This window comes from Ranitomeya imitator, chromosome 6, assembly GCF_032444005.1.
Source record: "Ranitomeya imitator isolate aRanImi1 chromosome 6, aRanImi1.pri, whole genome shotgun sequence".
Classification (NCBI taxonomy): Eukaryota; Metazoa; Chordata; class Amphibia; order Anura; family Dendrobatidae; genus Ranitomeya; species Ranitomeya imitator.
Genome location: NC_091287.1, coordinates 139,757,816 through 139,780,023, shown reverse-complemented (window position 1 = coordinate 139,780,023; position 22,208 = coordinate 139,757,816). Strand labels below are relative to the sequence as shown.

The 22,208-nt window shown below is 46.4% G+C and overlaps 1 protein-coding gene across 4 annotated transcripts in view; it reads left to right on the top strand.

Annotated features, from left to right (window-relative positions):
* CUL1 (cullin 1) overlaps nt 1-22,208 on the top strand; it is a 114,274-nt gene that overhangs the window by 63,186 nt on the left and 28,880 nt on the right. For all 4 annotated transcript variants that reach the window (XM_069730160.1, XM_069730162.1, XM_069730164.1 and 1 more), the window contains 6 exons: nt 4,941-5,115; nt 5,273-5,440; nt 11,845-11,895; nt 14,150-14,240; nt 15,962-16,125; nt 17,881-18,043. In XM_069730160.1, the coding sequence (XP_069586261.1) occupies nt 4,941-5,115; nt 5,273-5,440; nt 11,845-11,895; nt 14,150-14,240; nt 15,962-16,125; nt 17,881-18,043 (812 nt within the window). The remainder of the gene's footprint in view (nt 1-4,940; nt 5,116-5,272; nt 5,441-11,844; nt 11,896-14,149; nt 14,241-15,961; nt 16,126-17,880; nt 18,044-22,208) is intronic.

The window sequence follows — 22,208 nt, the reverse complement described above, 5'->3', positions numbered from 1 at the left end:
GGCTGCTGATAGGACTAGTGACCTGATCTTCTACAGTGGCCTGTATTAATAAAATGCTGCGGACCTCACTGCTCTTGTGCTGATGTCTTCTGACGAGGGTTACTCCATGGCGCTGGCTGACGGACAGGTCTGGTAATGCACAGGGACAGTCAAGTGTTGCCTAAGTCTAAAATCCCAAGGAGTTGAGAAGTGCTTCACTCCTCACTATTGTGAAGGGGTTTGATGGCTGTCAGTGACGGAGGTGGAACATTCACATATCTATCCATGCCATAGTGGCCGGACGTCTGGTCGGTGATTGCGGGCCTATAAAGCTGTCACCAGTCACACACTGCCTTACATGGACCGGGCACACATGGGTGCGGTTGGAGGCTTGTACTGTTTGCCTTGGCGTAGATTTCCACGTCAGGCAGTTGTTAAAATGCGTCCACACTGCTTCATGTCCTAACTGTGCCGCCTGCCTCCTCTATTCATACGGCAGCCATAGAGCGTGTGCTGCCGAGTGTATGTCACCACTGTGTAATCATTGTCTGCGAACTGTCAAATCGGAGAGACTGCAAATCTACCATGTCCGTAGGAACAGACCGTTATATGGTAACTGGAAGACACCTTGTGCCATGGGGACAACTGCGGGGCACCTGTCATGTGCTTTTGTAGCATGTAAACTGTCCCCAGTGCGTCGTTCATTAAAAATGGAGCTGTAATCATGTGGATAAAGCACTTTATATCGTGTTATTGTACCCGCTCATTTAGTCATAGGAGTGTGATTTATTGGGTTGTCACGGTTGGCCGACGTAGCTGAAATCCTAAAATACCGCACTTGGGCAGGGTCTATCGGGGACCCACACGTGCGCACTGAAGTGGTGTGTAGTACCCAGCATCACTGACTATGCGGCTGATCAGTTCTTACCCTGGCAGACTTGTATAGTTGGAAGCTGGACGTCGGACAATCAGTCCTGCTGGCTGCCTTTTTTGTGACTGATGAGACAACCCCTTATTAAAGGCTCGCTCATACTAGCGTAAAACTTGGACAAGTGCTTTCCTATGTTTTATCAGATGGCACATGGCCCATTGTCATACTATGGAGCAGTGCAGATCGGCGATATTTTTCAGTCACCCATGATGGCACCCTATATTCCAGTGGTGCTGTCATGTGTTACGAAAAAACATATTACCAGTAAGTAATATCACTGTTTCTTCTTATTCAGCATGAGAAAAACAATTGCAGCATTCAGCAAGTGGCTCCACAAATCAGACCACGAGCACCCATACAAGTCTGAGTGCTTGTAAAACTTTGCACTGCACTCAGATGTCATCTGAGTGCAGTCCGATGTACATGCGTGGAGAAGATGGAGAAATTCTATGTCGTCTTACCTGTGCTGTGATTCTTTCATGCGAAAGAATCCGATCACAGTTGGATAACATTCGGATCAAACAGTTTGAGCCGAGTGTCACTAGAATAATTTGTCTGAATCCTCTCTTTAGATGCGAGAGTACCCTACAATTAACCTAACCCTAGGTTTTGAATGAAAATTTGGCCCTCGGCATACAGTAAGTGACAATTTTTGTTTTACCAAAGTCGAAATGTCTTCATCCTTCCCCCATCCCGATATATTGCATCATATGGTGATAAATGTGCCAGACAAATCTGCTAATGATCCAGCCACCGTTTCTACGCCTGCCTGCTGTATCCTCCAGTAAAGCCAACACTACATCTAATTTACCTGTTGCTTATTCTTTTGAAAGTACCAGGGCTATGGAGTCAGTAAGCCAAACCTCCGACTCCTCAATTCCCATGACACGGACTCCACGACTCAGACTCCCTCATTCATGGCTCATGTTTAAGTGATAAATTTACTGTAGTAAAATGGTAACATCAGGCTTTAATCATTATTATGATACAATAATCAAGCCATTTAGATAGAACATAAAATATATTTCTTGGAATACAACTTTAGAACAAAAAAAAACACTTTTGCATATTTACAATTTATTATACACTCTGCAGTAAGTGGAAAAAAAAGTTTTCAACAAAAACGTACTGAATAGCATTTGTGCAGTCTATGAATTTGTTCTGAGAAATGGTATCGCCTCCATCAGATCCTCCTTTTTATAGATGACCTCAAATCTGACCTAATTATTTTAAGGCTAGAGAACAACCTGTCTACACTAACTTGGGTTGGTGGCAAAGCAGTAACCACATGGGCAGCATCTCTCTCAATTTCAGGGTATAAATGAATTGCCTCGTGTACAGTCAGTTTTGATGAACGATTGAACTCTTCTACTACTTTGAGAGCAAGTCAAAAAAATTTGCTGAAATATGGTCAATCTGTTTTCTATGGGAGTGGAATCTTTTTCCCTGCAGCAATGCTTTTCCTGCTCCATTTCATCCAAATACTTGTCGAAATCAAACTTCTCATCTGGAGCAGCTTCAATAAGATTATCTAATTGTAAAGAATCATTTTGCTGTTCTTCTGTAGTATCTGTTTGTTCCTCTGTTATGGGAACATCTCCAACAAACAATGTGAAATGTTCTTCTAGCTGCTGTTCACCTTCATTATTCTCATTCATCAGCTTAATTGTACTTATCATGTTTGAAGCATTATCAGTTACAATAGCAAGAACCTGTTCTTTGAGTTCATAATCTTGCAGGACTTTTTCCACTAAGGTCTGGAGAAACTGGCTGCTGTGATGAGTCTTAGGGTACCGTCACACAGTGGCATTTTGATCGCTACGATGGCACGATTCGTGACGTTCCAGCGATATAGTTACGATCTCGCAGTGTCTGACACGCTCCTGCGATCAGGGACCCCGCTGAGAATCGTACGTCGTAGCAGATCGTTTGAAACTTTCTTTCGTCGTCTAGTGTCCCGCTGTGACTGCATGATCGCATGGTGTAACAAAGGTGTGCACGATATTGTATACGATGTGCGCATAGTAACCAACGGCTTCTACATCGCACATACGTCATGAAATTATCGCTCCAGCGTCGTACATTGCAAAGTGTGACAGCAGTCTACGACACTGGAGCGATATTGTTACGATGCTGGAGCGTCACGATTCGTGCCGACGTAGCGATCAAAATGCCACTGTGTGACGGTACCCTTAGTAACAATTTTTTGTTGTCACCAACATATCGAACGTTGATAGCAAAATAGTTCTCTGTGACGTGTGCAGGCATCCATTTTAAGAAACGCAAAGCGTCTCTTGAGTCTTTTCAAGATCTTCCTTTTGGTTAAGGGCTTCTTCAATAACTAATTTTCTAATACTTTCTCTTTCCAGAGAAACCCCAAGTTTGCGGGCCATTTCTCCATTAAGCGCTGTAGCAAAAGCTGGTCGTGCAAATAATGATAATGTTACACTGTCCTTCACAACAAGCTCGATGAGCTGTCTTTTAAACACATCTGCTGTCAGTTACAGTAACTTTGTCACTGACAAAATATCTTTTAACTGATGTTTGAGACGTTCTTTCCTCCTCCTTTGCCTGGCGGGAATTGCTGGTTTCTTGGTGCTGCTGTGATCTTTTTCACGGCTTTGTAAACTTCTGGGTGGCAGCGTTGTAAATGTCTTTTTAGATTGAAAGCTCTTGAAGGAGCATTTTTACCACTGCCTGAGTATGCACTTATTTTGGCATCACAGCATTTGTTTTCATCTTGGTCACTTATACAGTGACACACAAAATGTTTTTTTTTATCTTGAGTCACTGTGAAATGCTCAAATACAGCTGACTTCATAAGATGCTTCTTAAACATTGTAATTATGTAAATTCGCTCTCAAAATTTTGTCCTGTAAAAAAAAAATAAAAAAAAATTATATTGTAATTCTTGCAAGAATAGGGAATCATGCACTGTATATAATTTAAGACAGAAATAAAACTATTTTTGCATAAATCAATAGGACAGATTAGTATAAAGTTTGTAAAATATGTTGTTGGATAGCTTTAGTCTGAACAAGCTTGTTTCGGAGTACAGCTCACTAAATTCTTCACATCGTATTTCTTCAGTCTATCAAGAGGGGAGGAGGAAGGAAGCATGTTTGTGCTGAATCATATTACAGAACACACGCAAAAATATATATGTTCTCCTCGATCCTGTTACTGTATATCTGAATTTGAGACGTTAGAAAACAGTTTATCCCCCTATATACACTATACATAGAATATGCCATCAGAGCATCTAATTTCTCCAAACATGAGCTAAGAGGAAAAACTAACTAAAACATCAATAATACAGAGACCACATATTTAGTGTACTATTGATATATACAGTTTTTTGAAAGTTTAGATATGCTTTATGAAATAGTTACCTTCCTTAATCCTGCAGAAGTTCTGAGATGAATGTAGGCTTTCCTTCCCTGTGTTTTATTTTTTTTTCCCCTTAGGCTGAGTTCACATTACGTCCAAGCAGTCCGTTAACGCTGCCATTAATCTCTGTCGGACGCATCGCTAGCGATGAGTGACGGACCCTGAGACGCGGGCTGCAGCATTTCCGAGTCTGTCACCGCTAGCGCAGATACAGCATCTGCTAGCTCTATCTGCGTTAGCGCGATGGCATGTCGGCACTTGCGTTAACGCAGCCCGTTTTACGCATGTGTTGAACGGGCTGCTGTTAACGCAATGTGAACCTGGCCTTATCTGTAGAGGAGCAGCTTCACTACTTATGAACATGAACTGCAGCACAGATTCATCTTCGCTAAGTCTAGACCTTAGATCAGGAATAGAGCAGACATTTTATAACTTTCCCAAATTTTTATGAAAAAAATATTCCCCACAAACTGCATTGAACTACTGTACCCAATTTATTATAAATTTTAGGAGTCTGTCCTTTTTATACCGACTCCATCAAAATGGGCTCCGACTCCACAGCCCTGGAAAATACAGTATTGTATGGTCTTATTTAATCTTTTTTTATCGTGTTTTTCTTTTCCTTAACCTCTGCTGTCAGTCATGTTTATAACTACTGTACCAGTGTACACCAGTCTAACCAGGCACGGGGTGCTGGAGTACCACCATCAAAATCCAAGAAAGGCCAGACCCCAGGAGGAGCCCAGTTTGTTGGTCTTGAACTTTACAAAAGGCTAAAAGAGTTTTTGAAAAGTTATTTGACAAACCTCTTAAAGGTAAGCGCTTTCATGTTACATTCAGTATTCCGTCGCATAAAAAGTTGGGTAAAAGTTTTGGGACTTTTCAAAGCTTTTCCGCAGCTTTTATGAATTGACTCCAAAGTTTTACAATCTGCTTAGATGTATATTGACCTATAATGTCCTCCTTTTTCAGGATGGTGAAGATTTAATGGATGAGAGTGTTCTTAAGTTTTACACACAGCAATGGGAGGACTATCGGTTTTCTAGTAAAGTTTTAAATGGGATCTGTGCATATCTCAACCGGCATTGGGTTCGTCGTGAATGCGATGAAGGCCGGAAAGGAATATATGAAATTTACTCGGTAAGAGTCTGAGTTTGTAAAACTCGCTGTACAGAAAGCCCAGTTACCAGGTCCTGTCCGTACAGCGCTGGAGCGTTTTCTTTATCGCCTCTCATTGGGGGACACAGGAACCATGGGTGTATGCTGCTGCCACTAGGAGGCTGACACTATGCAAATAAAAAAGTTAGCTCCTCCTCTGCAGTGTACACCCCACCGACTGGCATTATACTCTTCAGTTTAGCTTAGTGTCAGTAGGAGGTGGACACGGGTCTTTCTTTAGACCCTTATCTACCTCAATGTGCGTCGTTTCTTTTCAGGTTTTTTCCGGATGGGATACAGGGTGAGCAGTCACACCTGTAGTCCCACAAGCGGACTATGAGTACGGCGTGTACTGCCACCCCGTATCCTCATAGATCCCTCAGCAGGACCAAGAGCCTGGCGCACAAGCGTGCTCAGAAGTCCGGTCCTGGCCCGTCCCCCACCCACTCGCCCACCAGAGCCTGTCGGTCGGAGGAGACGAGGACGTCCATCAGCAGCTCCCATGGACGTCTGATACCTTCTCAAGGTTAGTAGCAGACGACGGGGGATTTTACTAGGTGAGTATTTCTAACATCGCTGCATTTACAGATTTTCCCCGTTCCCTGCGCGGTGGCTACCCTTTCCATGCCCCATCGCGTTCCTCCAGCGGTCGCCGTCTTCCTTCAGGCCCCGGCCTCCTGGGGCCTGCTTGCGGCACACTCCTGCCTGCATTTTCCTCAGCGGTCGCTGGCTCCTATTTTAGGCCCCGGTCCTTCCCGGGGCCTACTTGCGACGTACCAGCTGCCCTCAACGTTCCCCCCTCAGCGTTCTATGCGGGGCGTCGCTCACCTCCACAGCCAGCGGGGGCCTACTTCGGCGATTCTTCACCGGCGGCAGCGCTCCCTCTCTTAAATGCGGCTCTGCCGGGCAGCGTCTGCGCCGCGGGGATCCTCTCTCCGGTCACCGGCTCCTAATTTAGGCCCCGGCTTTTCCGGGGCCTACTCCGGCGACTCTTTTCCGGCGGCAGCGCTCTCTCTCTTTCATGCGGCGGCTACAGCGCCGCTCTGCCGGGCAGCGTCTGCGCCCCGGGGGTTATTTTCAGCGGGCACCGGCTTCTAATTTAGGCCCCGGCTTTTCCCGGGGCCTACTTCCGGTGCCGCGCTCCGCCCACTTCCTTCTCCATCGGGCGGGCTTTTTTCCCGCCCGACATACTGTGCCTGCTCATCGGCGCCCCCCTGTCTGGCTCCGCCCCCTTCCTCCAGGAACAGCGTCTGTGTGTGCTCACCGCTTCTTAGCCGCAGGAGCTCACGCAGCGCGCCCCACACCTTCGCCTCTGCATCCTCCGTGGGCAAAAATCTGCACAGAATCCAGCACTCAGGGCAGGAGTTCTCCTCCGGCAAGTGGGACATCCTCCAGGACGGGTCCGTGAGTAGCTGCACTGCAGACTGACACCCCCCTCTGCCCCAACTGTCCCCTAACCCACTGGCATCTTCAGGGACCTCTCAAAATGTCTACCTCTAAAGGGGGCCGCTCTCGCCCTCCTACTTCTTCTTCTGCCTTAGTCACGTACTTCGCTTGTTCGTCTTGTAACAGCAAACTTCCCTCAGGTCAGTCCTCCCCGCTGTGTCAGTCCTGCAGCAACCCGATTGTTCCCACCGCCCAGGATCCCCCGGCTGTTCCGCCCGAGAGTGATCCCCCCATCCCAGGATGGGCCGCCTCTCTGTCACAATCGGTGGCCGATTTAACACGGGTATCTCAAACCCTGGTGTCCGCGCTGGATCGGTTACCCCTGCAGGCCCCGGCCGTAGCCAGCGGGTCACAGGAACCGCCGCCAGAGCTCTCCTTGATAAGCCACAAAAGGTCCAGACAGGAACGTCGGTCTGAGTCCTCTTCGCGCTCCATCTCGCCGCTCGGCCCTCCCCCGCGGTTGGTGTCCCACCGATCCTCCTCCCCTGAGTCAGGCGAGGCATTATCTGATGCGCCTTCGGAGGATACTTCGGAGCTGGATCCTAACCAAATCGCCACCATGAGTGAGACAGTCCAGAACCTCATTGGGGCAATAAACCAAACATGTGGCATCAAGGATCCCTCTACGGAACCCGCAGATCAGGCGGTTTCGTTTAGACGGGCCAAACCACCTTCAAAATTTTTCGCTCCTCATCCTGAATTCGAGGAAATCGTGTCCAGAGAGAGAGAGAACCCCACTAGGCGTTTTCAGAGGGGGAAACGCCTGGGTGTGTTATATCCTTTTCCTCCAGAACTTTCCGCCAATTGGACGGCCTCTCCCTCGGTGGACCCCCCTGTTTCCAGGCTGTCCACCAACACGGTGCTTCCTCTGTCCGGCGGAGCATCTCTGAAGGATTCTAACGATAGAGTTATAGAATCCTTTGCGAAATCTGCTTTTGAAGCGGCTTCAGCGGCTCTATGTCCAGCTTTTGCTTCCACTTGGGCTTCAAAATCCATCTCAAAATGGGCCAAGGATCTTCGGCGAGGTATCCTGGATGGAGCGCCTCCCGCGCAATTAGCGGAACTTGCCAACCAGATTTCCCACGCTGGTGAATACCTGGTTTCCGCCTCCCTGGATGTCGCGTCTTGTGCGGCTCAAGCTTCCAGCAATGCCGTTGCCATCCGCCGGACCGTTTGGCTCAAGGCCTGGCAGGCGGACTTGTCCTCCAAAAAGTCCCTCACTAGTCTGCCCTTCCAGGGCTCTCGCCTCTTTGGTTCCCAGCTGGACCAAATAATTAAGGACGCCACCGGGGGTACAAGTTCTCTTCTCCCCCAGGCTAATCCTCGTCGCCCTCCTCCTAGACGACAGTTTCGTTCTTTTCGGCCTTTTCGTCGCTTCGCTGCGCCAAACTCCTTTTCCCAGCAGCAACAGAGGCCACAGGCACGTCAAGAGAAGAAGGCGGTGTCCTTTAGGCCCACTCCGTCCTGGCATCCTCGTTTCTCCCAGGGTAGATCCTCCAGGCCCAGGACTGGAAGATCCACCTCGGCATGACTCTCGGCAAGACTCCAGCCCAACTCCCAGATTGGGCGGCCGTCTTCTCCTTTTCAGGGACGTCTGGATTTCCGCAGTAGAGGATGCATGGGTCAGGGAAGTTGTATCCTCGGGATACAAAATAGAGTTCGCTTCCCGACCTCGGGATCGTTTCTTCCAATCCCGTCCTCCAAGAGACCCCGCTCTAGTTCCGGGCTTCTTCTCAGCCATCGCTTCTCTGCTCAAGTCCGGGGTAATCGTTCCCGTCCCAGAAAAGGAACGGTACACGGGTTTCTACTCGAACCTCTTTGTGGTACCGAAAAAAGACGGCAAGGTTCGTCCCATTCTGGACCTCAAATTGTAGAACAGGAGGGTTCGCCTGAGACACTTCAGGATGGAATCCCTTCGTTCAGTAATTGCTTCCATGGAGGCTCAGGAATTTCTATGCTCTATAGATATCCAGGACGCCTACCTACATGTTCCAATATTTCCCGGACATCACCGTTTCCTGCGCTTCGCAGTGCAACAAGATCATTTTCAGTTCGTCGCCCTGCCGTTCGGCCTCGCAACCGCGCCAAGGGTGTTCACGAAAATCATGGCGGCGCTGATGGCCATTTTGAGAGTCAGAGGCTTGGTTCTGTTTCCATACCTCGACGACATCCTCATCAAGGCTCCGTCCTTTGCTCAGGCCCACGAAAGCTTGTCCATTGTTCTCGACACCTTATCCCGTTTCGGATGGCTGGTCAACCGGAAGAAGTCCTGCCTTATTCCTTCTCAGCGCATCATCTTTCTGGGCATGCTCTTCGACACCCGTCAGTCCAGAGTCTTCCTTCCCAAGGACAAGAGATCCACCCTTTGTCGGGACATTCTCTTGCTCCAGGGTCCTCGACCTCCCTCCCTCCGATCGGCCATGAAGGTTCTGGGGAGGATGGTAGCTACCTTGGAAGCGATTCCCTTCGCCCAATTCCATTCTCGACCCCTTCAGCAAGCCATTCTGTCTCAGTGGGACAGGTCGGTCTTCTCCCTGGATCGACCGATCAGACTCTCCTTTCGGGTCAAGCGGTCTCTCAACTGGTGGCTGACGTCTCCACTCATCTCCCAGGGCAGGTCCTTCCTTCCGGTTCACTGGCAGGTGGTGACAACGGATGCCAGCCTGATCGGCTGGGGTGCGGTGTTTCGCCACTTGACGGTTCAGGGCCGTTGGTCGCTGCAGGAGTCCGCGCTGCCGATCAACGTCCTCGAAATTCGGGCCATCTTTCTGTCCCTCCGCCATTGGGAAAGGATCCTCAGGGGCCTTCCAGTCCGGATCCAGACGGACAACGCCACGGCTGTGGCATATGTCAACCATCAGGGGGGGACTCGGAGCTCCTTGGCCCTTGCCGAGGTATCCAAGATCCTCCTTTGGGCAGAGGCAATGGTTCCGGTGATATCCGCGGTGCATATCCCCGGCGTAGAAAACTGGGCCGCCGACTTCCTCAGCCGCGAGGGTCTCGCGGCAGGGGAATGGTCCCTGCATCCGGAGGTCTTCCATCAGATTTGTCTTCGATGGGGAACTCCGGATGTGGATCTCACGGCGTCTCGAATCAACAGGAAGGTTCCACAATTCGTTTCCAGGTCACGCGATCCTCTCGCAGTGGGCGTCGATGCTCTGGCCATTCCTTGGTCACAGTTCGAGCTGCCCTATCTGTTCCCACCCCTTCCATTACTTCCCAAACTGTTGAAGAAGATCAAAGCGGAAGGGGTGCCGGTCATCCTGATCGCCCCGGATTGGCCCAGGAGAGCTTGGTTCGCGGAGCTCGTCAACCTTCTCGCGGACGCTCCCTGGTGCCTTCCAGACAGGCCCGATCTGCTGTCCCAGGGTCCGATCTGCCACCCGAATTCTCGGTCGCTCAGTTTAACGGCGTGGCTGTTGAGACCGCGGTTCTAAGAGCGTCCGGCCTTTCGGACCGGGTGATTCACACCATGATTCAGGCTCGGAAGCCTTCGTCTTCCAGGATCTACTACCGCACCTGGAAGGCCTACTTCCGTTGGTGCGAGTTCAACCGCGTGCCGCCTATGGTTTTTTCCCTGCCTTCTCTTTTGGCCTTCCTTCAGGCAGGACTGGATTCGGGCCTGGCTCTTAGTTCCCTGAAGGGTCAGGTCTCTGCGCTTTCCATCCTTTTTCAGAAGACCTTGGCCTCTCGGCCACAGATTAAGACCTTCTTTCAGGGGGTAGCCCACGCCGTCCCGCCGTACAGGGCCCCTGTGGAGGCATGGGACCTAAACCTGGTACTGGACGTTTTGAAGGTTTCTCCCTTTGAACCTCTTAGGGAGATTCCTCTATCAGTTTTATCTTGGAAGGTGGCCTTTCTTGTGGCCATCACGTCCATTCGCCGCGTTTCCGAGCTGGCGGCACTGTCTTGCCGCCCTCCGTTTTTGGTCATTCACCAGGACAAGGTGGTCTTCCGACCTCCACCTTCTTTTCTTCCTAAGGTGGTTTCCACCTTCCACCTCAACGAGGACATCGTTCTACCTTCCTTTTGTCCAGCTCCGACTCATCCTCTGGAGCGATCGTTGAACAAGCTGGACCTAGTCAGGGCAGTGAGGATTTATCTGGATAGAACATCCTCTTTCCGGAAGACGGATTCATTTTTCGTCATTCCTGATGGCACGCGCAGAGGCCAGCGGCTTCTAAAGCGACTATTGCTCGCTGGATCAGAACGGCAATTTTGGAGGCTTACCGGGTCAAGAACAGAGTGCCCCCTCCTGGGATTAAGGCTCACTCTACCCGGGCAGTCGGCGCCTCCTGGGCGGTGCACCACAGGGCTTCCGCCCTACAGCTTTGCAAAGCGGCAACTTGGTCTTCCATCCACACGTTCGCCAAATTTTACAAGGTCCATACCTACGCATCGGCGGACGCCAGCCTAGGCAGAAGGATCCTGCAGGCGGCAGTGGTGAGTCCTCTGACCTGATGGAAGTCTGTTTTCCCGCCCTTGGGACTGCTTTGGGACGTCCCATGGTTCCTGTGTCCCCCAATGAGAGGCGATAAAGAAAACAGGATTTTTGGTTGCTTACCGTAAAATCTGTTTCTTGAAGCCTCCATTGGGGGACACAGCTCCCTCCCAATGTTTTCTGTTTTTATCTGTTCTATGACTGTTCTCACGTTACAGTTCTCAAGTTTGTGGTTATGGTTTTTCAACCTTGTTTCATTATCTCCTACTGCTTTCTCACTAACTGAAGAGTATAATGCCAGTCGGTGGGGTGTACACTGCAGAGGAGGAGCTAACTTTTTTATTTGCATAGTGTCAGCCTCCTAGTGGCAGCAGCATACACCCATGGTTCCTGTGTCCCCCAATGGAGGCTTCAAGAAACCGATTTTACGGTAAGCAACCAAAAATCCTGTTATTGGTGCTTTGAAGTAGCATCTGATATTATTTATTTTTCCTCTCAGCTTGCCTTAGTCACCTGGAGAGATTGCCTCTTCCGGCCCTTGAATAAACAGGTAATTACAGTAGGCTTTTTTTTTTTTTTTTTTTAAATAAAAAAAAAGTTTTACCACATTGTTTACAATATCTGTGCACCATTGAGCTTTAGGATTTTTTTATGGAAATGTTTATTTTAAAACTTTGAGGGGGTTGTCGACTGCTCGGACATCCCCTTCTCAGTCACTGTCGCCTCCTTTTTATCCTGTCTGTACATTGAGTGAATTTGATAAGCTGCAATACCAGGCACAACTACTATAAGATTAATAGGGCGCTGTCGGCTACACGGAGGGTTCAGTTCCCATAGGTCGCTAGTATTGAGGTGCTGAAAAACTTTCTCTAAGGCTACTTTCACACTTGTGTTGGTACGGGCCCGTCGCTATGCGTTGGGCCGACGCACGTTGTGAAATTTGTGCCCTGACATTCTGCAGTCAGGGGAGGAAGGGGCGGAGTTTCGGCCATGCATGCGCGGTCGAAAATGGTGGACGCGACGCACAAAAAGAAAGTTACATGTAACGTTTTTTGTGCCGACGGTCCACCAAAACACGACGCATCCGTCGCACGACGGATGCGACGTGTGGCCATGCATTGCTAATGCAAGTCTATGGAGAAAAAAAACGCATCCTGCGGGCAACTTTGCAATTTAGTGCAGATCAACACACCATGTGCGCACATCCCAATTATTATTGTTCAGTAGAGGTGGGGTAAAATACACACGTTATAGGGAATCTGTTGGATGTTTTGTCTGCTGTAGATCTACCACTTCTCCAATTGCTGAGCTCTGTGTTCTCCCACCACTAGTTGGCAGTTTTCTGTATACACTGTGCATAGAAGGGAAGATGCCAACAAGTGCTGAGGCGAGGTAATATAGAGCTCATGAACTTGAAGGGGATTACTAGTCCCCTAGTGATTTTATCAAAACTGCAGCAAGCAGCCCAGTAAGTGATACATCACTGGACTCACGGTCTCAAATTGGTGACACAAACCTGGCAACTGATTAACCCCATTACAACATATGACATACATTTACGTCTTGTGTCCTGACTTTGATGCAGGCTTTAGTCAGCCGTCATGGGCCTCTAACAGCCGTGAGTAAAGCAGCACTTCACCCTCTACTGTTAAGCTGTTAAATGCTGCTGTCAATCTTTGACGGTTGCATTTAACATGGGGGGGGGGGGGGGTGTCCTTCCCTGCCGTGATTGCGGGCGCCAGCGAGTTGCATGACAGGAGACCATAATTTTCACTTTACATAGCATTGTTGATGCACTGTTTAGTACGAGCAATCAGACGATCGCAGCTTCAAGTCCCCTTAGGGGACTACTAAATACAGCAGTGAAAAAATACGGTAAATGTTAAACTCTTCCCCCCTTTTGCCCTATTACAAATATAGAAATTGATAAAAACAAATACACGTTATTTCTGCGTTCGTAAAAGTCCGATCTATCAAAGTAGAAAATAAATCTGCTTGGCAAACTGCATAATGAGAAGAAAAAATATAAAATGCTAACAATTACGTCTTGGCCTCTGCAACTTTGCAATAAGAGGCGATCAAAACATCATATGTACCCCAAAGTGGTATCTGTAAAAACGGCCTCTTTGGCTGCTAAAAATAAGCCCTCCTGCAGGCCCATATCCCGTAAACTTTACGGATCTCCGAAAGATCACTTAAGTTTAAAAAAAAAAGTATACATACATCCAGACTTGGTATCTGCGTAATATGCTGACCTGAAGAATCCTATTGCAAGATCAGTTTTACCATACAGTGAACATAGTAATTAAAATGGTGGAATTGCACTTGTTTGCACTTAATTTTTTCCCACTTTCCTGAGCATCACATAATAAAATAAATGGTGTCTTCAAAAGTACAGCTTGTCCCGCAAAAATCATTTTTAGTGGTCTGGACCTATACAGTAGAAAAAGAAATGGATGATCTTTGTAGAAAAGTTGAGCAGCCTGTGCTCCTGAGGACTGACGGCTTTCTCTGAGTATTCTCCCAGGTTACTAGCAGTCAGTATTGTCTCAGCAGCATGGAAGAAGTGCATGTGGACTAAGGATGGCCAGTTTCATCATTCCTTGCCTAGGAGACCTGCCACCTCTGAGGTGGCAGATAACATTTGACGACAAAGTTTTTTTTTTTTTTTTTTAATACTGTACATTGCAACTTTGCTTGGTTTTACAATCACTTAGCAATTTTAACTTCTAAGAGGAGACCAATCCCTTTTAATGAATGATCAGATTTTTGTCCTGATAATAAAATTGTGTTTGACTATTTAGGTGACAAATGCAGTACTGAAACTAATTGAAAAGGAGCGCAATGGAGAAACGATCAACACCAGGCTCATAAGTGGAGTTGTACAGTCTTATGGTAAGTGCAGTCTTCAGAGAACCTTTCTAACTACAAACTTAATTCACACAGCACCAGGAAATTGCACTGTCACTTCAAAAACGAGAACTGATGGAAAGCAGAGATACCATGTTATGAGAATCATATTATAGCTTTGAGAATTTTGTTTGCTTTGTGTCCTTGAGTTTTAAGAGTCATTAAGTTTTGGGAAAAATTGAAACACATTTATGGATCCATGCACTTTGTTTTGGACTTAAGTTGCACTTTAAAGCAAGAAAAAAATCTTGCTGAAAAGTGTGTGCGTCTTATAGTCTGGAGGCAGCTTAGCGCGATCGAGGATAAAGCTGATGGGGCAAACTCCCCAATTCCTGAGAACTGTGCTCTCCTGCTGACACTGATCAATCTGATCTGTGCAATGCAAGAGAGGAAGCTACACGGACCTGCACTGATGTAGCACGTCCTGAATAGCTGGAAGGCCATTCAGATCATGTGATCAGTCACCTGTCTGCAGGGACTTCCACCATTAGTAATGTATATAGTATGTATGTTTTGAAGTAGCTGAGCAGAATGTGTTGTCGTGGAACTGTGAGTGGTGTTTTGATGATGTAGCTGAGCTGTGTGTATGTAACAAAGCTGAGTATGCATGTATGGTGCATTGCAGAGTGTACAGTGTGCATACTGTGAAGCTACATCTGTACAATGCATATGCTGTGGAGAAACACAAGAGATCTACTACCTCCCTGTTCTACCCTAGTGCATTAAATTAGTGATATTGACCCCTCCTGGTCATTACACCACCAAGGAAAATTTAATTAGTAGGAAATATTTTTCTGTTTTCTGCTGTTTATACCTGAGGTGTGTCTTAGGCTACGTTCACATTTGCGTTGCGTCGGGTGCAGGTTCGGCGACGCATGCGTCATGCGCCCCTATATTTAACATGGGGGCGCATGGACATGCGTTGTCTTGCGTTTTGTGACGCATGCGTCATTTTTGGCGCAAGCGTCAGGGCGCAGAGGACTCAGCAAGTTGCATTTTTTTTGCGTCCAAAATCAAGCCAAAATGGACGCATGCGTCACAAAACAATGCGTTCTTGCATGCGTTTCACTTCCGTCGTGCGTTGCGGCGACGACGCTGCATCCAAAGACGCGAATGTGAACGTAGCCTTATAGTTAACAAAAAGTGAAGTCATGCTGGCTAATGACACAGACCCTTATCTGCAAATAAAGAATAGCTTTTATTCTTAGAAGAAATGTTTCTGCTTTATATTTTGCCGACACTTCACATGCCTAAGGATAGATGGGTGGTACGGGTCTTGAGACCACTGCCTATTGCCAGAAAACCAGCGGAGAAGTGTGCAGCTTGGGAGGGCAGGAGCGTGCACAAAATGGGGACGTTTGTGACTTTCTGGTGTATCCATACTCTGCTCTGTACACGCTCAAGCGAGAGCTATGTGCCCCTGTCCCCCGTGCTGCACACTTCTGTGTTTTTGAGAAATTGTTGGGGTGTTTAAGATCCATACCCCCACATATCTGCAGTCTTGTAACGTTCCTGGAAAGCAGTGTGTGTTCAGACTGTAGACTGATCTGGGCATGCGATACTGACCATTTTATCCTCGTAGAAGGTGAGCTTCCACGTTGACCCCAGCACAGTAGTTATTGGTGAATGTGAACATTGTGCTGAAGGCTACTTGGTACCACGCTTACTTGGAGCCATGGCTGACACTGTCTGTTATATATTTTCAGTTGAGCTGGGCTTGAATGAAGATGATGCGTTTGCCAAAGGCCCAACGTTGACCGTGTACAAAGAGTCTTTTGAGTCCCAGTTTTTGGCCGACACAGAGAGGTTCTACACAAGGGAAAGCACAGAGTTTCTGCAGCAGAACCCAGTCACAGAATACATGAAGAAGGTGAGTTCAGTGCTGGCAGTGTTTGCATGGCTGCTTTTCTCATCTGCTCAAGCAGACAGCTTCCATTAACCCCCTACTGCCTGCTTTGCTATTTCTTCCCTTAAAGAAAGTGAGCTGCTATACACTGTAGTCAGTATTTGCTTCTGAAATATGGGCAGTTACCTTAATGCTACCAGCCCTGATATAAGAACAAGCAACTCTAAATTTCCCCTCTGTCTAAAATTAATTCTTTAGTTTACATCTTATTGCCAAGGTTACCAGCCACTTCAGACATCGTCCATTTCCCAAGCAAGAGGTGTGTGCTTGCAAGGTGTTTGGTATACAACTTGCAGGCTCCGCTCTGGCAGTATCGTTGTATAGGACAGCGCCCTGTGCTCCTGAATCTGCAGAGGCAGCGCTACCTAGTAGCATGACGGAGCACACAGACCCAAGACAGCGGCTCAATCCTACCATCACCTGGACTGTCAGGAGCACGCAGCGCCCCCTCGCAAGCAGGGAGCCGTGAGTTAGAACGCTGCGCTCCTGAACATTGAAAGTAAGACCACTCAATGAAAGTCCACACTCTCAAAATCTCTTAACATGAGACTTTCTAGTTATACGCATAAATGTATCTGCACTTATCAATGTTGTTTTGTTTTGCAAAATAGAAGAAATTTTCTGTGAAATCACACCTGAGTATGACTGACAGATGGGGACTGTGGTGAAATATGTGTGTGTGTATATATGTGTATATATATATATATATATATATATATATATATATATATATATATATATATATATATATATATATATATATATATAATGTCTAGGGTTATATGTGTGACTAGTGATAATGTAACATCTGTCCTGAAGGCAAGTCACACCTAGGTGTTAATAGGTACTTCCTTGGGACTAGTAGAAATTCTGCCTCCATATCTCACCAGGGGGTCTAGCTAGGGCCGAGAAGAAAAGCAACATTTGGCACCTTCTAGGTCTTGGAAGTGAGACGCTAATTGCGGCCTGAGGGAATGTATCCCTGAGAATCTTTCCACAAGAGAAAATAATATTCATTGGGGGCGCGGCCGTGGCCCAATCAAACAGACAGCAGTTATGATATTGGCCTGAGGGGCCGGTCTAGAAACCTGACCTCAGACCAAAGTTATACATTTAGGCTGCAGACAGAGAATTGTGTTCACATGTGAGGGCAGCCCGAGGACCTGATGTGTTCCACCAACTCCATTCACCCCCGCCCCCTCAGGGAGCAGAAAGCAGACTACCAGTTAGATGATTTCTGTAAGTTTTTCTCCTGTTTATTTTGACACTGTTTTGCATAAGTTGTATGTCTTTTTATTATCATATTTTTATACCTTTTTCTTATTGTAAGCATTGAACCTTTTGTTATTAAATTATAAAACTTTAACAAGTTGAACCTTGAATGTTCTAAAAGAATCCTTAGCCTAAAGGTGTGTGAGCCTTATGAGTGATGGACATATTTTTATTAGTATTATTATTAGTTCGGGACTCATCGCCCGTGTATTCGATGAGTGGTCGCAGCGCGTATGAGCGGGTGTGTGGCCTGAGTCGGTGTGTGATTTATGCTCCCATTACAGCATAGGACAGAGGTTGAATGCTGGACTGAGAGTAGGGAGATAGATTAACCCTTGCAGGCACAACCCTAAGTCATGTGTGAGAGCGGGCACGTGACGAATAAGTGACACCACGGAGAAGGGATCCGTGACAATTGTACTTATTTTTTTCCTTACTGACCCATAGGCTGAGGCCCGGCTTCTGGAGGAGCAGAGGCGGGTACAGGTGTACCTTCACGAGAGCACACAGGATGAGCTAGCACGAAAATGTGAACAAGTTCTGATTGAGAAACATCTGGAGATTTTCCACACGGAGTTCCAGAATTTACTAGACGCAGATAAGAATGAAGGTGATTCAATTCTTATTGATTATGTAATAAAAGGTCATGCTCGCCAGTGCGCGTCGTCTCCATAGTATATCAGGCAGTAGCGTAACTCCTGCTACGCCCGGTTGTGCTTATTCATTGACAGGATAAAGTTGGGAGAACTAGGTGGTGAGCTAGTATTCTGATGCCCAAAAAGTATAGGCGCAACTAAAGCAGTGATATCTCTCTACCCCCAAATTTCAGAACAGGTGACCATTTAACAGCCCACATTATCAATTACTAATTACTTGGAGTTGTACACTCGTTGAGACTGACGAAAAAATAAGTATTTTGACCTCCCAAGATATTTTTTTAGCTTTATTTATAAGGTATAATGACTGTGATCGGACTAGGAGATTTTCCCACCTGAACCATTAACTGTATAGAAAGCGAAGAACGCCTGGGATCCCAGATTCTCATTTTTCAGCTGCCCATTTTCTTTTTCCTCCTACATTGTAGCTTTTCTCCTACAATGTATAAGTAGTTAACCCCTTCGCGACATGTGCCGTACTAGTACTGCGCTGCCGGCACTGCATTAGTGCCAGCAGCAGTACTAGTACGGCGCACCGATCACTGCGGTCTCGCGCTGAGCGCCGCGGTGATCGGGTGCGGGTGTCAGCTGTATACGACAGCTGACACCCCGCAGCAATGCCCACGATCGGCGCTATCGCCGATCGCAGGCATTTAACCCCTCTGATGCCGCTGTCAGTAGTGACAGCGGCATAGAGGGAGATCGCGCAGGGACGGGGGCTCCCTGCGCTCTCCCACCGGAGCAACGCAATGAGATCGCGTTGCTCCGGTGACCCGGAAGGAGTCCCCGGATCCAAGATGGCCGCCGGACTCCTTCCGGGTCATGAAGTGACCTGGCTAGCCGGCGCTGAGAGCAGGCGCTGGAGAGCCAGCTAAGCTGCCTGTCAGATCGTTGATCTGACAGTGTGCTATGCAGTGTCAGATCAACGATCTGATCTAATACAGAGATGTCCCACCCTGGGACAATGTTAGAAAGTAAAAAAAAAAAAAATAGAATGTGTAAAAAAAAATAAAAAAAAATCCCCAAATAAAAAAAAAAAACATTTCCCAATAAATCCATTTATTTATGTAAAAAAAAAAAAACAAACAATAAATGTACACATTTGGTATCGCCGCGTCCGTAACGACCCGCTCTATAAAACTATCCCACTAGTTAACCCCTTCAGTGAACACCGCAAAAAAAAAAAAAAAAAAACAAGGCAAAAAACAACGCTTTATTATCATACAGGCGAACAAAAAGTGGAATAACACGCGATCAAAACGACGGATATAAATAACAATGGTACCGCTGAAAACGTCATCTTGTCCCGCAAAAAAAAAGCCGCCATACAGCATCATCAGCAGAAAAATAAAAAAGTTATAGCTCTCAGAATAATGCGATGCAAAAACAATTATTTTTTTTATATAAAATAGTTTTTATTGTGTAAAAGCGCCAAAACATAAAAAAAATTACATAAATGAGGTATCGCTGTAATCGTACTGACCCGAAGAATAAAACTGCTTTATCCATTTTACCACACGTGGAACGGTATAAACGCCCCCCCTAAAAGAAATTCAGGAATTGCTGGTTTTTGTTCATTCCGCCTCCCAAAAATCGGAATAAAAAGCGATCAAAAAATGTCATCTGCCCGAAAATGTTACCAATAAAAACGTCAACTCGTCCCGCAAAAAACAAGACCTCATATGACTCTGTGGGCCAAAATATGGATAAATTATAGCTCTCAAAATGTGGTGATGCAAAAACTATTTTTTGCAATAAAAAGCGTCTTTTAGTGTGTGACAGCTGCCAATCATAAAAATCCGCCAAAAAAACGCTATAAAAGTAAATCAAACCCCCCTTCATCACCCCCTTACTTACGGAAAAATAATAAAATGTAAAAAAATGTATTTATTTCCATTTTCCCATTAGGGTTAGGGCTAGGGTTAGGGCTAGGGTTAGGGTTGGGGTTAGGGTTTCAGTTATAATTGGGGGTTTCCACTGTTTAGGCACATCAGGGGGCGTCCGATCTCAATTCCAGCCAATTCTGCTTTGAAAAAGTAAAACAGTGCTCCTTCCCTTCCGAGTTCTCCTGTGTGCCCAAACAGTGGTTCCCCCCAACATATGGGGTATCAGCGTTCTCAGGACAAGTTGGACAACAACTTTTGGGGTCCAATTTGTCCTGTTACCCTTGGGAAAATAAAAACATAGGGGATAAAATATCATTTTCGTGGAAAAAAAAATATTTTTTATTTTCACGGCTCTGCGTTATAAACTGTAGTGAAACACTTGTTGGTTCAAAGCTCTCACAACACATCTAGATAAGTTCCTTGGGGGGTCTAGTTTCCAATATGGGGTCACTTGTGGGGGGTTTCTACTGTTTAGGTACATCAGGGGCTCTGCAAATGCAACATGACGCCTGCAGACCAATCCATCTAAGTCTGCATTTCAAATGGCGCTCCTTCCCTTCCGAGCTCTGCCGTGCACCCAAACAGTGGTTCCCCCCAACATATGGGGTATCAGCGTTCTCAGGACAAGTTGGACAACAACTTTTGGGGTCCAATTTGTCCTGTTACCCTTGGGAAAATAAAAACATAGGGGATAAAATATCATTTTCGTGGAAAAAAAAATATTTTTTATTTTCACGGCTCTGCGTTATAAACTGTAGTGAAACACTTGTTGGTTCAAAGCTCTCACAACACATCTAGATAAGTTCCTTGGGGGGTCTAGTTTCCAATATGGGGTCACTTGTGGTGGGTTTCTACTGTTTAGGTACGTCAGGGGCTCTGCAAATGCAACATGACACCTGCAGTCCATTCCATCTAAGTCTGCATTTCAAACGGTGCTCCTTCCCTTCCGAGCTCTGCCATGCACTCAAACGGTGGTTCCCCCCCACATATCAGCGTACTCAGGTCAAATTGGACAATAACATTTGTGGTCCAATTTCTCCTGTTACCCTTGGGGAAAAAAAAAATTGCGGGCTAAAACATCATTTTGTGGAAAGAAAAAATGATTTTTTAATTTTCACAATGCTACATTCTAAACTTTAGTGAAACAATTGGGGGTTAAAAGTGCTCACCACACATCTAGATAACTTCCTTAGGGGGTCTTCTTTCCAAAATGGGGTCACTTGTGGGGGGTTTCCACTGTTAAGGCACGTCAGGGGCTCTCCAAATGCGACATGGCGTCCGATCTCAATTCCCGCCAATTTTGCATTGAAAAGTCAAATGGCACTCCTTCCCTTCCGAGCTCTGCCATGCGCTCAAACAGTGGTTTATCCCCATATATGAAGTATCGACGTACTCAGGACAAATTGCACAACAACTTTTGGGGTCCAATTTATCCTTTTACCCTTGGGAAAATAAAAAATTTGGGGCAAAAAGAATTTTTTGTGAAAATTAATAAAAAAAATTTTTTTTACGGCTCTACATTATAAACTTCTGTGAAGCACTTGGAGGTTCAAAGTGCTCACCACACATCTAGATTAGTTCCTTAGGGGGTCTACTTTCCAAAATGGTGTCACTTGTGGGGGTTTCCACTGTTTAGGCACATCAGGGGCTCTCCAATCGTGACATGGGCTCCAATCTCAATTCCAGCAAATCTTGCATTGAAAAGTCAAATGGCGCTCCTTCCCTTCCGAGCTCTGCCATGTGCCCAAACAGTGGTTTACCCCCACATATGGGGTATCGGCGTACTCGGGACAAATTGTACAACGACTTTTGTTGTCCAATTTCTCCTGTTTCCCTTGGTAAAATGAAACAAATTGGACCTGAAGTAAAAAGTTTGTGAAAAAAAGTGTTAAATGTTCAATTTTTTTAAACATTCAAAAAATTCCTGTGAAGCACCTGAAGGGTTAATAAACTTTTTGAATGTGGTTTTGAGTACCTTGAGGGGTGCAGTTTTTAGAATGGTGTCACTTTTGGGCATTTTCTGTCATATAGACCCCTCAAAGTCACTTCAAGTGTGAGGTGGTCCGTAAAAAAATGGTTTTGCAAATTTTGTTGCAAAAATGAGAAATCGCTGGTCAACTTTTAACCCTTATAACGTCCTAACAAAAAAAAATTGTTTCCAAAATTGTGCTGATGTAAAGCAGACATGTGGGAAATGTTGTTTAACTATATTATGTGATATAACTCTCTAATT